At 33.4% G+C, this 16127-nt stretch overlaps 1 protein-coding gene across 10 annotated transcripts; it reads right to left on the bottom strand.

Moving 5' to 3' along the window:
* Window positions 1-1190: 1190 nt before the first annotated feature.
* Window positions 1191-15876, bottom strand: LOC121970840 (CTD small phosphatase-like protein 2). 10 transcript variants are annotated; one of them, XM_042521826.1, is made up of 8 exons: window positions 15708-15876; window positions 12861-13279; window positions 11035-11144; window positions 6741-6840; window positions 5099-5608; window positions 3248-3585; window positions 1514-1672; window positions 1191-1430 (listed from the first exon to the last, which is right to left on the bottom strand). In XM_042521826.1, exons 2-8 carry the CDS (start codon window positions 13006-13008, stop codon window positions 1410-1412), a joined length of 1386 nt encoding a protein of 461 aa, XP_042377760.1. In that variant the 5' UTR covers window positions 13009-13279; window positions 15708-15876; the 3' UTR covers window positions 1191-1409. The 10 variants fall into 10 exon arrangements, with proteins under 10 accessions (XP_042377760.1, XP_042377763.1, XP_042377761.1 ...); XM_042521829.1 differs by having other exon boundaries at window positions 1191-1672; window positions 5099-5318; window positions 5415-5608; XM_042521827.1 differs by having other exon boundaries at window positions 1191-1672; window positions 5099-5344; window positions 5432-5608.
* Between the last annotated feature and the right edge of the window lie 251 nt (window positions 15877-16127).

The raw sequence follows: 16127 nt of genomic DNA, 5'->3' as shown, positions 1-16127 counted from the left end.
CTCATTAAGGTTTTCACATCTACATAGCTTTACTCACTAGGTCTTTTACCTTGCTTCACTCATCAGGACTTTCCAGTCAAGTATCTGGTCATTCTTGACCTACTTGACTCTTCTTCACACCAAACTGATCAAACCTTGACCAGAGAAGAATTGCACCAACAATCTCTCTAATCAAACGATTGCACCTGCAATCTCCACATATTTTCAAACATCGAAACTCAAACATCAAGACTCAGGCTTGAGTCAACTCAAGCCTAGTCAACTTGGTCAACCTTGACTCAGGGGATATTGCACCAACATATCTAACCACGCAAGTAAGACTTAATCAATGTTATATATCATAGATAAAGTTAGGTTTTGTATATGTTTGATATCTTATATCTAAATGTTAAGAAACTTAGGAGCATAAAAAGTCGAATGAAAAACGCAAATAGTTTTCATGTTAACTAACAAAGCGTTAACAATTTAAATCGACCAGGTCCGACTGTGACTTGTGATTATGGTCACGAGTCGTAGGATCCAGAATAAAAGATACAACAGAACAAGTGATCAGCTTAGAGGTAGCTTTCATGTTAACACTGCTTGCACTCTGATGCAGGAGTCTTTGAATGAACCTCACTGACCTTGTGGTTACATTGCTTAGGGTTCACTGTCTCTTCGATAACACTGGCATTGATACAGCATGAGAAAGCACTGGACTTGGCTAACACAAGAAAAAAGGATAATCTAGTTCAAAGCACAGAGACACAATGGGGAATTGAAGGGTGATCCAGATTCCACTATATTTTTTTGAAAATGAAAAACAAAATCAAGAATTGAAGTGTGGTGCATCTCGAGAATTTTTGTTCTTGTTGTTTGAAGCACTTAATTAATTGCTGCAGAAGTTCAAGCAATATATGTATAAGGAAGCAATCGATGGAGTATAAAGAAGTCTTAATGCAACAGGAAAATTGTTATAATAACCATCAGAATACTACATATAAGTTTTAAGGTTCCCTACACGATACAAAAATGCATGAACAATGCAGCCAGACCACAGCCTCCTGGCAAAGCAACACAAGTGAAAACATGCGCAAGGAAGATAATAAGAGTAGCATACTAGGAAGAAAACAAGAAAATAATAGGTGCATTGGAGACAACATGATCGATCAGATCAATTAGAAAAGAGAGTTCGGGGAAAGAGTAATAACTAGCAATGAACACCTTTCATTATCAACTGAATGGTGATGCTATTCATGAATTGGGAGAATTTAGGTTTTAAGTATCCACAATGAAAGTCCCCCCTCCCTTTTCCATACATACTCTAACAGTACAACCGAATATTACAAGTATACGGGGGAAGCAAAACTATAAGATGAGGGGAGCATACAAAACGTCACCATGCAGCTTCCATGTTGGCACAAGGTATTTTAGGATGGCACAGCTGCCATCTGAAATCCAACGAAAGATAAACAGGTTGCAGAAGTCACCGTTTAAAATGTATTGAGAAGCAATTCGCAGCGGCAGAAGCTACCTTCTCACGGAGATTGAACTTCTTAGCTATTAGCGGGCGAACATCATCCACACCAACTAAGCTCTCCAAGAATGGAAGTAATGAAAGCAATTCACGATCATCACGGTTATCAAACCAGCTCTCGATAGGAATGCCATTGTCTAACTGAAATCCAAATGCCTGAGAAAATAAATAGATTTAATCAAAAACCTAAGATGAGTCTACATCTTTCCACTACAGAAGATATTACAGTTAAAGCAACATATGTATTAGGTTAGAGATATATCAAACTAAGGTGGTGTTTGATTTAGAGGTTTAGGAACGAGGGAATGGATTCATTCCCAAACTTTATGTTTGGTTGATAGGAATGAAATCAAAATTTTGAAATGAAATCGAAAAATTTGGGTATGAATGAAACTCACCCCCTCCCTTAGATTTTGATGGAATGAGAATAAGAATTAAGTTTTGGACGAAAATACCCTCAATATATATGTTCAATTTTCCTTTCATTCCAATCTCTCTCCTTGTTCTCTCATCATACTTTCTCTCTCCTCATTCTCTTTCATTACACATTCTCTATCATTTTCTCTCTATATTCTCTTTCATCACACACTCTCTTTCATTATTTTCTCTTTCTTCATTCACTCATTTTTTCATCATACTTTCTCTCTCCTCAATCTCTCTTATCATACTCTCTCTTCATATTTTCTCTCATCACACTTTCTCTCTTTTCAATATCTTTCATCATATTCTCTCTCCTCATTTTCTCTCATCACATTTTCCCTCTTCATTTTTTCCCATTATACTTTCCCTCTCATCACATTTTCTCATCATACTTCCTCTCAATCTCTCATTTTCTCTCATCATACTTTCTCTCTCTTCATTTTTTTCCATTGCTTTCTCTCTCATCATACTTTTTCTCTTTTCTATCTTTCCTATCACGCTCTCTTTCCTCATTTTCTCTCATCACACTTTTCCTCTTTTTATTTTTTTCCCATCATATTTTTTCTCTCATCACACTTTCTCTCTCATCATTCTCTCTCATCATATGTTTCTCTCACATTCAACTTTCTCTTCCATCTAATTTTTTCTCTTATTTTCCTCTAAAGGTAAAAAACAAAATTTAGATTCATTCCAATTGAAAATATTCAACTAACCAAACATTATTTTTAAGAATGATACTCAAGCCCATACTCATTTTCATTCCACAATACTATGATACTCATTCTCATTCCGATTCTTAAGAGAGAACCAAACGCCACCTAAATTTCCATAACACATGTTGTCTTGCACCAAGGAAATTGAACACAGAAACACTAGATCCACTAATCATCATAAATAGATCATGCTAGTACCAATTTTTTGGAAACAACAAAGTAATTTTTATAGCTCAACTGATCTTTTGAGGCAAGACTATATTATTAATGATGTTCTGACCCCCTTAAATCATTATTCATTACATTAATTGAATTTTTCATTTTATGTCTGCTCCTTGATCCTTCAAGATTAATCACCTAAATGCAACTAGAAGGAAAACAAGATGATAAATAAGCTTCAGCAATGATGTGAAGCATAAGACAAATTCATCAGGGTATTGTGACCATAAATGTCAACATCACAATTTCATGTGCAATGAAACAGTTCAGATTGCATCAGAAATTGCAATCAACCAAGCTTGCTTCATAAAATTGTACACAAATCATAAACTTGTTAAAATGTTGCAAATTTTCCTTATACAATGATAAGAGAAATTACCTGGGGAGAATTGTCAAGAATAATAACATGCGCCAAATCCCGACCCAGTACTGATAGATCCTTCAAATAATTACCTTCTACAAATACACAAGATTCTCGATAAACACGATGGCGGAATAATCTTCTTTTTGGATCAATTACATTTAGTAGCTGTTCAGCATATATACTTTGACTTGCTGTAAATATAATTGTTTCAAACATGCTTGCAACCTTTTCCAAAAAGTCCTTAAGATAAGGTCTGCAGCGTACATAAATTGTGTGCTCTTTAAGATTGAAATTGACAGGAAAAGTAAAATCTGCATCCTCACATAGTTCAAGTGTTGAATGCACCAACGTTTCTGTAAAGGTAGCACAGATCAGTTATTGACAAGCTCAATAAATTAAACCAATAGTTATGGAATATCATATTTAATAATGCCAATTATGCAAGATATCCAACACAATGACAAAATATGATGAAAAAACAATCATATGAAACGTCAGGTTGTGGACTTTTGCCCCCAGCCAATTTAACCAACAGTTAAAGAAGAGGTGATCACAAGAGTCATAATGAATCTAGATTCATTATGAATTGATGTGAGCGTTTTTAAGTTGATAGCAATCAAATAGGAATTGATATAATTAGATGATTGGGCATATCGTCATTTAAAAAAGTAAATATTTAGTACTTCACAAACTTTATTAGAATATTAATCAAATATTTATAATATAAATCTTAATAATTTTAATATCACTAATCAAATCTTCTTCACTGATTACATATCAAATTTAAATGCTATATTACTAAATAACCAATAGGGTATCAGCCCCTTTAGTCTTACCTTATTGTTTACCACCAATTACACTACTACTGATAAGCTAGTAGTGCGATTACTATTTATTAAATGTTCAGTCTACCCCACGTTCTTGTCAATCAATATAGTAACAACATTACCTTTGTCAAATATATTAAAGATAGCATAATAATTATTATCAGTTCAACCTGATTGAAGGAATCTCCACTTCTCAAACTGCTCTTCATCCATCAATATCAATTAACATTTAATTAACCATTCGTTGTATAGTTTTTCTATATTTCCCAATTAGGGAACCTATCACTGTGCCAACTCCGGTCATCACTATCAAAATGTATTATTAAAGCTCAAACAGTTGCCTCAATCTCAGAGGCAACCGACCAATTGTTTAATTCACTGCCACAATCAGTTTTGGGACTATTACTTAGTCTGGAAATCTCCAATCAGAATGTACGATTAAACCTTGAATAGTTGACTCGACCACAATGTCAAAAGATGCATGTCTATTCATTTAGCTCACATCCCAAAATCAGTTTTGGGACTGACGTCTGAATACGGTCTATTGGAAATACATCTTAGTCAAATTAATAGTGTACAGATATACAATTAACCAAAAATAATAATTCTACCATGATTGACAAATTAATCAATGTATAACAATTAAATTACTATAATTCTGCAACTATCCATTACCAAAATATGGAATCATGCTTTGATAGACACAAAAAAAAAAAAAAAAACCGTTTATATGCAGTAGTTGATAGCAACAAATGTGAGCACAAGTATATAGCCTAATTTAATCATTAAACCATAAATTAGTTAGCATAAGAAAAACAAATCAATATCCAATGAGGCTTATAAATTTGTTCTGGAATTCAACAAAAAAACACAGATATAATGATGTCTAATACATATGAGTACACTGTGTGCGAATATAATGTACATGCATAAACAGACACTAACATATGTGCTTATATGCTTATCAAAAGGAGAAAAAAAATTAAGCAGATCAACTGAAAAAAAGAAAGTTAAGCTATTGAAAATCAATCTGTCATACCATCCAGATCCAAAACAAGAGTTGTGGACGGGCAACTTCGTGTTTGTTTAGGAAGGAGAAAAGGCCGAAATTTAGGAACCACAACTGACAAATCAGGTAAATCTCTAATGAACACATATGGATCAAAATCATCAAATTCATCATTTTCATCCGGTTCAACAGAACCATCAGTTGACATTGAGTCTTGACTTTGTTCATCCATACATTCTAGCTTAGAATTCTGCATGGCAAGATACATAGCTGAAACTTCACAAGAAACATTTCCCAAATCAGTATATTCATCATTGCATAATGACTTTGCAAATTTTGGCCCTACGTTGTAGATATGACTACCAGAGTTGTCAATATCTGATGCTTCATGAAGTGCCAAATTACCAGAGTTTTCACATACAACATTCCTGATCTTCATATGTTCATTATGTGTTTCTAATATAACAGAATTAAAGGAACCATATTTTGAGCCTTCAACTTCAAATCCACGATGGCTCTCATTGTTCTTGATCTTTGTGTCTACAAAATCAGTGGCAAAAAAGGGACAAATTTACTAAAATCAAACTCACATGAAGAGAAAGAATGTTTGCTTGAGCAAAAGGCATCAAGAAGAACAATTATGTCACTGAGAAAAGGAACATAGGATCACCAAGATAGACATGTTGAATCACATAAGACCAGAAAGGACAAGGTTTAATCCAAAGAAAAAAAGTAAAATAGGCATTAAATCTTATATTAATTCCAGCAGTAATAACACACAATTATTTTATAAAATCATAATTACTTAAGAGGTCCTGTTCTAATCATTAGAAGATGGTTACCAAAAATCAACTACATAAAGATTCTCAAAGCTGCAGATGTCTTAATGTTTGGCTCTTATGAGGCTTTAAGCCACAGCAGTATAAAACAACAATAACAAAGAAGAAAACTTTCACTAATATATTATTTTATGTTTCTGAGAGTGTAATTTACAAAAAATAGTAATTTCAACACAGATGGTTGTTAATTGCCAAACATTTCATTTTCTGACTGATAGACAGCCTACATTTTATGATTTTATATCAAATTTTACTCTCATGCTCATCTTAGTTTTTTCAATTTTTCAGCACTAATACTCTACATATAGGGTTATTCAAATACAAACTTGTTTCGCCCTCCGAGTCAACTTTTTTATTAGTTCAACATTTTCTCAACTATGTTATTTAGCGAATATGTTATAAGTATAAAATACAGGGAGGATATTAGACACATCACTTCAAATTAATTAGAACAGAAACATTTTCAATCACAGAAAATATTAAATCAATGACACTGGAACATAATTCTAGAAATCCCTATTATGCAGACAGAATATGTGGTTCATATTCTTAGAAATTCAAATTTACCCAAAATCAGGCTATAATCATGATCATGAAACTAACTTATTATGTTAAAATAAATTCGTACAAAATCATCAATAAGAAATTTCAAACTAACAAGTTGTAATGATGTACAAGGCTAGCAAGAACTAAGTCAGTTTAGCATAAATACATTCATAGATATACAAAAAGATAGAAAAATACATAGAGAAAGAAAAAATTTAGCAAAGCCTTTTTAAAGAAAGAAGTAAGCAAAAGCCTTTTTAATCTATGAAAATGACAAACTGAAATACCTTTATCAGGAATGCCGGCTGCATTATCCTTGTGGTGATGGAAAGCAGGAGAAAAAATGATTTCTGACATACAATTTGCAGTGGTATCATGAGACAGATCCTATACAGCACCCAATCAAAAGTCAAAAATGAAAAATATAATGGTTAAATAAAAGGATAGAAATCATGGGTATTACACTGCCATCAGAATAGCCAACAAAGAAGACAATTAATCTTCATCAATGCAAGGAATTCCTATTCAGAGAAATTAACTACTTTTGGTAGTCATTGAAGGGTCCTAAAAGAAATTTTCTACTAAACCAATGGAAATGACTGACTTATGTTAGTTAATTTTTTCAGTCATATTGCTGAAATTAAAATCAATCCAAGTAGCAGACATTCGAGTGGAAAATAATCAGACATCTGTCAATTTAGTAAAACAATCAGCATATTCACATTATGGTTCAAGATCCTCCAAACTGATACTAAAAATCAGAGATGTATAACTATTTTATGAAGTTGAGAGGAGAAAAATTATATTCAAGACTCCTGTAACTGCACATGTTACTATTGGTTTCTAGGAAAACAAACTTAACTAATTTACAATATCAAAATTTTAAAATAAAATATCAAGGAAAGTTTTATGTTTTCTTACTGTTGTTTTATAAATCCGAAGTTAGAGGCCTCACAAGAACCAATACCTGACAAGGTACAAAATTTCAAACCATCCTTACAACTCTCAAGGATCATCCTTATCTCAAAAAATATGCATGGGTATCTTACAAAGATTGGTATGCTTAGATGTAGTAGAAGCCCTAATTATCCCAAAACATAATTCATCGTCAAAGTATAATGACTTCCAAATACTAGTATATACAATCATTTATCTCACAATTACTGAGTCAAATAAATTATAGTTGATATTGTACATCAATTCATATAGCAAGCTAAAAGCTATTAGGATGCAGTGGTAAGAATCTCCAAAAAAAGGTTTGCTATACAGAAATCCTTCACTATACTAAAGGATCTTTAAAAAAGGCTTATACACAAGCATGGACATTTAAATATGAATGACTTCAACAATGTTGATTATGTTGGACCAAACATTGATAGCATATCCACCTCAAAATTTTGTACATATGTTAGAAGCAATATTTTAACAGAGAGAAACATAAAAGTAAAATATAACACAATCTAGTGTTAAAGCAGAATACAAAAAAATTAAAAATATAATCACTGACATGATGTAGATAAACCCACTTCTTGTAGTCCTTAGCTTTAAATTACAAAACCATGGATCTGCATTTTGAAAATTATGCATCTATCTACACTGGGAACAATTTAGTGTTCCACAAGCACACAAATACATTGAAACATATTATCACTTTATTCACAATGTGTTCTTAGAAGTTCCACAAGCACAAGAAATAAATTGAAATATATTGTCACTTACTATATGCGTGATGTGTTTATGTCTAAGAAAATTAGCAAGCAATAAGCTAGGCAACATAGATAATTAGACTTACATGCAATAAGAAAATTGATATATTGCAATGTTGTAAATGGCGGTAGGCGGTGACAGTGCGATAGACCGCCTACCGCCTAGGCAATGCCTAGGCAGTTGAAATTTTTTTTTACTATTTTTATACATAATTAGATAATATATTAACTAAAGGATCAAAAAATAAATAAAGGATCAAAAATTTTTAAAAAATATATACTATAAAATATATTAACTAAAAATAAAAAAAGTTATAATCTAAATATTTCTTTCAAAAATAAATAATCATACATTTTTTAAATATATATATATATTAAATTAATAGGACAATTTTATTGATCTTTAATTAAACTTATTTAAATTATTCCAATAATAATTAAAATTATTAATCTAAAGTTTCAATTGAATCCTAAGTTCAAAAAAAACATATTCTATTTTGCGATCGGCTTTGGTGTTTCGACATCCAAACCCGTCGCCTAAGCCCGATGATGAGTCTGAACCCGTCGTCTAGCCTGGCAACACGTCCGAACATGTCACCCAAGCCAGATGCGTCACCTGAATCTGAATCGGAAACACTTTACCGCCACCTAAACACAAGATGGCGTGGTTCAAGGTGGTGCGGTTGAGATCCGCCTCCTACCTAGGCGGCGGCGCCTAGATGGCCGCCTCAACCGCCATTTTATAGTCACTTCAAAAAAAGAAAAAAAAATTAACATTTTACCAAGTTTCTCTCTACTACTTGATGTTTCTCTATGCAATAAATTGGGCAACATACTAATTAGATATCTAGGCTCTAACTTATTGAAAGTTGTCAAAAAGAATATTCTTTTACTATTTAATAGTGATAATTTTACCTTGTTACAGATTTAACTATATTTAGATTGATTGATTATTTTGATGCCTAGAAATACATAAATTTCATTTTCTTCAATATTATAAATAAAAACTCGTCTTGCTTTTAAAGACACAATTTCAAGTGGTAGCAAGGATATGTCATGAGACATATTCCACAATTGTGGTGCGGAGAGAGGCAACAAGACAACTCACAAAATCTACACATGGTCAAATGTGTCCTAAAGATACATAACTCAAACAAGAAAGGAAAGGCAAACAAAGGCATCAATGAGAACCAAGAAAAGGCAAGGAAAACAAAGGGAAGAAGGAAGAATAACAAAGGAGAGGTAAACATGTTTCTTTGGGGGAGAGAATAAAATTGAATGTACTTCAATACCAAGATGTGAAACATAATATCTTCTCATTCACAAATAGGATTAGAATATAAATTTATAAATATATAGCCACGATTTATTCAACATATAATTAAGCATATAACTAGGAATGTCTTCAACTCGCATATGTTTAATAATTTTATCCATGGTTTAAAGTGTCGTGCCGAAACGATCGAAACGGACAAAACGTCTCGTTCCGCTCGGCGACCGGCACCGCACAACTCCGACACCAAACCCACGACAGGTGGGACGTGTTGCACGACCCCGTGATCACAACAGAGAGGTCGCTCAACCCTGCAACAGTAGCGGAGAGGTCACATAACTCTTCCGCTACCGCCGTGAAGGCATCGTGTGATCTTGCGGTCACTACAGAGGAGGCGCACAACCAACGTGGTCGCGCCAAAGGAGTCATGCAATCTCCGCAGCCATGGCTGATCGTGCAACCCTACGACAACACTGAAGTCATGCGGGCTCGCGAGTAGTGTCGGATTTCAGATTTTTTTTTAATTAAACTTAGGTTAATTTTTTTAATCAACTCCTAATTATGATGGAGATAATCTAAAGAGACTTTATTAAATCCTAATAAAATTATCTAATTAATTTTATATTTCATTTATTTTAATTTAAAAATTATAATAAAATTTTTATTTATCTATTTTCATATCTTTTCCTTTTAAAAAAGATTATTTTTTATCTTGTTTATTTTTTAAATATTTATGTTAAATATTTTAGTTTTAATTAATATATTTTATATTTAAAAAATACCAAAACTATATCAACACGGCACGATACGGTGCCAAAACCGTATCGTTCCAGTCCAGTACCGAAACCTCGTACGAGTCGAAATTTTAAACCTTGATTTTATCTAACAAATATTGGTAATTAACTCATTGATAATGACAAGATATGCATTCATTGAGCAAATTTTGTGCAATAACAACCCACATTGCCTAAATGCAATCGTGACATCTTGGTTGTGTATTAATGGAGTTTGTAACCTTAGCCATTGAAAATGTTACACAAAAAAGACTTGGATGGTTTAATATATATTTGGTACTATAAGTGTCCTTCAGACCTTTGGGCAATATGAAATGCAAGAAATATAGAAAGATAGAGTAGGAAAAGAATATTAAAAAAAATCATACAAGAATGCATAAATGTGTTATATCCATTAAGTCAACAAGAGATATCATTATGTCATTGAGTTACAATTACATAAGATACTCAAAATATATACTTATATTATCAATAATCATTCAAGACATGAGAGTGCAAGAAAATGGGAAACATATAGGATATATACTAAAATTTACAATTTATCAAAACATGTGGTACCACTGAAAATTGAAAAAGTATGAGAAGATCATAACACAGCTCATTACAAGAAAAATAGATCATGGGACTATTGGCAACATAGATAAAGTGTACAATTAAGAAAGAGATTTATTTGCACCAATTTCATCAACAAATAGTATATACCATATAGAACCAGAAAACACCCTTATTTCAATCAAAGTGATGGTGACTGAGCAGAGCATAAAAAATTGCTATACATATCAACAGAAACAAAATCATGATAAGTAACCTTAACAGAGAAGGAACGAGAGCTCTGATTCTCATTTTGAGATACACAATTGTCCAAGCATGTAGTCCTTTCAGTCTTTGCAAATGTGTTTTGCTTTGAAGTGATTCCAACTGAAATTAAAAAAGGTAATACAATCAGCAAGCATTAGCACTCAGAACACAACAAAGAAGTATATAACATAAAAATAGATTTCAAAAAAATATTTTGTGCATCTGGAGAAGAAATAGAAATTCATGCAGTCAACAACATATATCCTGTCAACAACAGGCAGTTTATACATAAAACAGTATCATAATTGATGTTAAATATCACAAAATTTCAAACCAATTCGATTAGCCACGAGTCAGCTACGCTAATACAATGATGCAAAGTTCAAAATCTTGAACTATGCCAAAGTTTCAGACTGACTGGAACAAAATTGTTTCAATACCATGCCGACATTCCAATGCATTGTGCCGGTGGCAAATTGAAAGTTGGAGGAAATAAATAAAGCAGAAGAAGAAAACATTGTTTGTACTAAGTAGTATTAAATTTCAATAATTTATACATTTCAACCATTTCATGGCACGATACGACATTCCCAACCATGCAAGAATGTATCGGTCTAGAAAAGAAAACACCATAAAACCAGAAGAGGAAAAAAACAAGCCTAAAATTAGCTTCTGCAAAGTAGTGCTACATAGCCAAATCACGCGTCATAAAGACTTGGTTTACATTGGAAGGAAAGATAAGAGGTGAAGCATCATGATGACATATACATTTTTACTGCTTTCCTTTTCCATTTCATCCCCCATACAAGTAAACCTGTCCTAAATGCTAAGACATTGTGTTTGGTATGCATGATTGGAATGGAATCAGAATGTTCTTTCAGTGATTTATATTTTGAGGGAGTTTGATGAATTCCAAGCAATGGCTCAATCAATTTCATACTTTAAAAAAGAGTAACTTCATTCCACCTCTAACAATCATGATAGTTGTTAACAAGTTAGCATCCTAAAATTTAAATAAAGTAAAATGAGTGAATCGAGCATGCTAAGCAAATTGGTTGAGCCAATCAAACAAGTCAAGCCCACAAAACACATCATGTGATCTAGCCAAGTTAAATGAGTCAAATCGGCTAGTAATGTCACTTGTGTGAGCAAGCTAGGAGGATCAAGTAAACTCATCACACCAAACAAATAGGCAAGCCTAGTAAGCCAAGCAAACCAAGCAAGCTGAGCCAGCAAGCAAGTCTAGCGAGCTAGTTGGGTGGGCCAAGCTAAATGAGTGAGACAAGTAGGCCAAACAAGCCAAGCTAGCTAGCCAAGAGTTGATAGAGCTAGGCAAAGCATTGCATCAATCAAACCAGGCACATATGGATAGTGTTAGTTGAACTGAGCAAACTAGTTGGGTTGAGCAAATTGATTGGGTTAATTAGACAAACTTTACAAGCTAGGTGTATAGATAGGGTGTTCAAACTAGTTAAGCTATGTAAGACAAACAAGATGGTCCAACCAAGTGAGCTAGGCAAGCCTACAGGTTCATCAAATGAGGTAGATTGGACTTCCTGAAACACAACACATAATATAGGTCATGTAAATCAAATTATCTAGAAGAATTAGACAATAAAGGATTAAACATAGATTGAAACATTTCATTACTTCCATTCTATTATTGCAACCAATAATACATTTATTATTCTTTCAAAAATGTTCATATAAATTCTTAAAAAAGAAAGATATGGTAAGAACTATAGCCACTTGTATCACTTCAGATCACTATCCAATAATAACTAAAACCTTTTTGCATTGTGCAATAAAAAAGTTAATGGAATCAACGAGGCATACCAGATTTTGTCTTTTTTGCAGATGTAATCATTTCTGAAACTTTCTTTTCAGATACCATGTTTATCTTTTTTTCCACTCTACAAGTTTGTGGATTACTATGTCCTCTAGAAGAATTTTTGGGAAGAGCTTTTTTACGAGTTGGCATCATATAACCAACAAAAATAGCTCGTCTTCCACAGATGTAAAGTATAGCTCAATAATAATTGTGAAGATGAAATAATATGTTCCAGAGCACAGCCTTCAATTTTAACAGTTCAAACGTTCTCAATAGGCAGTAATATCCAATCAGTTCAGAAGCTGTCAACTACTCAACCAACAAACATTTGGGGGATCAATCACAATCCAAGTGCAGACTTCTCAAACTTGTGCATCTAAGCAACTGAGTAGAAAGTTGAAGAGTGTTGACGACACCTGCATGTCTAAGGGAAAAGAGTATTCAGTTTTTCTCAAACAAACATTAGAAAACTAAATCATATAGCATCAGCAAATGTGACCATAGGGACAAAAATATGACGTGAGAAAATAAAAACCATGTTCTGGGACAAAATTCATTATGTCACACACATCAACAAATTTTGAAAATCAAAATTCAACTATAAGGATTCTTATAATAGGTACTTGTACAAGTACAATAAGAGGTTAATCCAATAATAGGTACTTATCCATATTCAGCTTCGACATGCAGTCATAGAAAATTTGTGTCAACTTAATAATAAGGGCAGATAGAAAGAAAAAAGAATAGATTGGGTGAAAAAGAAACAAAAGAACTAGGGTTATACAGCATAAAACAGAATAAACTGTCACCGGGATTTATTATTTTAGATACAATAGTATCCACACTAGCCGATCTCACCTAGTGGAATAAAGCTTAGTTGTTGTTATATACAAGAATATCCACACCCACTCTATAATAAGACAAGGATTAAGAGACAAGAAAAAATAGGAAATAATCTGATTAGCTCTCAGATAAAGCTACATCAAGAGTATGTTAATGTGGAGAACAAAATCTATGACTTTGCTCATATTCAATACTAATCAAGCAAGAATATATATCAACAACTATTAGTGAGCAACTGTAATATGGATGATTGGAGGAATATATAATTCCTATTCTTCCTTGCATCATAAGTAAAATGTGGCAAGAATCATCATACATGATACTTTTCCCACTCCTGTTCCACAAAGCATCACAGGGTGAGCAAGGTGAAAAAATATGAAAGAAATATATGAATGCTTATATGACATGCTAAAGTGCTTAAGATATATACAAGCAAACAAGTTATTGCATAGAAATAAAATACTATTTTACTGTCAAATTCTGTAACAGCAAATATAGTAGGGAAAGGCAGAAGTGTAAATCCTCTTCCCATTACATTGTGTCCATGATAAGAAGAGAGGTTGAGGCCGAGATTAACAAATAATAAATAAAGTATTTTAAAATATAGGCATATCTACTATTAATCTTTTAATAAATTTTCTATAAGGTAGTATAGGCAAGTAATACATAAAATCATTTCACTATCCTTGTCCTACTTGTAGTTTTTTATTTTACATCTTGTTTTCATCTCATGAGTATGTGAAACCAATGGAAGTAATATTTAAGATCATTTTTGCAAAACGATGAAGGAATTGAAAGAGATATCTTAAAAAATAGGATAGTTGAAATAAAGGAAAATGTTAGATGTTTATGTGATAGTAAAGTAACTCTAAAACTTAAAAAAAAATTCTACAAAACCCTAATTAGACTTGCTATATTATATGGAGTTGAATGTTGGCATGTGACTCAAACAAATGAGCAAAAAATGAGAATTACAAAAATGAAGATATTAAGATGGATATGGATATACGAGGATATACAAAATAATAAATGAAAACATTTGAAAAAAAAAAAAAATCAGAGTTTCATCTATCGAGGAAAAACTCCGAGAAATATGTTTAAGATGATAGGGGCGTGTATTTAGATAGCCAATAAATGCTCCAGTTAGACGATGTGACACTATAACAAGCACGCACATCAAACAAGGAAGAAGGAAATCAAAAAAAAACTTAGTTAGCAACAATAAAACAAGATAAAAATTATTTAAATATAGATGATGATGTAATAGGGGATAGAACCAATAACATAAAAAGATTCATATAGTCAACCCCACCTAATCAGATAAAGCCTAGTTGTTGTTTTCATCGCATCAATATGACCTACCTACCTACTTAATCAAGGTGAGTTGGAGACTATCCATAGATAAGTCTTCATTCTTATTATCAATCAAATTATATTTAATTGACATATTCTACTTGGAAACATATCACATTCTCTTAAAACAGTTCTCTTTGAAGCAGATGAAGAAAGAAGACAAAGGATCATAGTGAACAAAGTGATGCACAAAAGTTCGGAAGCATTATCATCATCTCTGTCAATAGTGATTAGCATTTCTGTGATAAATAATGTCATGATAAAGCATGAACTTTTTCTACCTCTTATCTTGCTATTTAACAAAAGTTTGGCATGCACTAGTTGACCACTACAGCGACATTTATTACACACCATCAAGAAATTCAAAGCTTCCTGAGATATACGGATGTGTTATCTACAAGCATCGGTGGAACAATATCAGGACATGACAGTCAGCAAGTAGCGTGGCAGCGCAGAAGAAGTAAACAGACAGATTCACAGATCACTATACAGCACAGCGGCAAAAGCAAGCAGGTAAAACAAACCTCGGAAAATAAATCTATTCCAAATAATCACGATAATTACCGCAAGGAACAACCCAAGAAATCACGAAGTTAAAACGGCAATCTGTCCCGGAAAAAGACAGCAATTAGAAGCGCCTAGAGGCAATAACTGACCACTTCGACAGATCTGAAGCAGGAACCAGGGACGAGCGATCGGAGTACTAGACTTTCGCGAGGGGAATGGAGATTCGCCTCTCGTGAGCCGAATCGCGGGCGACGAGGGTTTTGAGGGTTTGAGCAGCGAGAGTGCGAGACGGAGAGAGAGACAGAGACAGAGAGGGGCAGCGAGGGAGAAGTAAAAATAAAAATAGTAAATATAAATGGCTCTCTTCTACTGCAAGCAACACGATCAGGCTCACGTGGGCGTCAAGATCCGCGTCCCCGATGATGTGCGGTAGACCTACTCCCAACTCGAAAGCCGAGTCCGCGTGTCGAGACGAGAATGGAATTCGATGGTTGCACACCGTTGCACGTAGCATTGGAGCGGATCGTGAGGCAGTGGCGATTTGATACGGAAAGAGGGCCGCCGGGCTC

Source organism: Zingiber officinale, chromosome 4A (genome assembly GCF_018446385.1).
Source record: "Zingiber officinale cultivar Zhangliang chromosome 4A, Zo_v1.1, whole genome shotgun sequence".
Taxonomy (NCBI): domain Eukaryota; kingdom Viridiplantae; phylum Streptophyta; class Magnoliopsida; order Zingiberales; family Zingiberaceae; genus Zingiber; species Zingiber officinale.
Note: the sequence above shows the minus strand (reverse complement) of the source record. Positions and strands in the feature narration are given on the sequence as shown.

What these genes read in the sequence shown, in the direction of transcription:
- LOC121970840 (XM_042521822.1), bottom strand. Translation starts at nt 13,008, where the DNA reads ATGATGCCAACTCGTAAAAAAGCTCTTCCCAAAAATTCTTCTAGAGGA. An exon ending in TGCAAAAAAGACAAAATCTG is followed by an intron (nt 11,145 to 12,860) that starts GTATGCCTCGTT and finishes TTTTAATTTCAG; the next exon opens with TTGGAATCACTTCAAAGCAA. An exon ending in TCTTGTTTTGGATCTGGATG is followed by an intron (nt 3,586 to 5,098) that starts GTATGACAGATT and finishes CTACCTTTACAG; the next exon opens with AAACGTTGGTGCATTCAACA.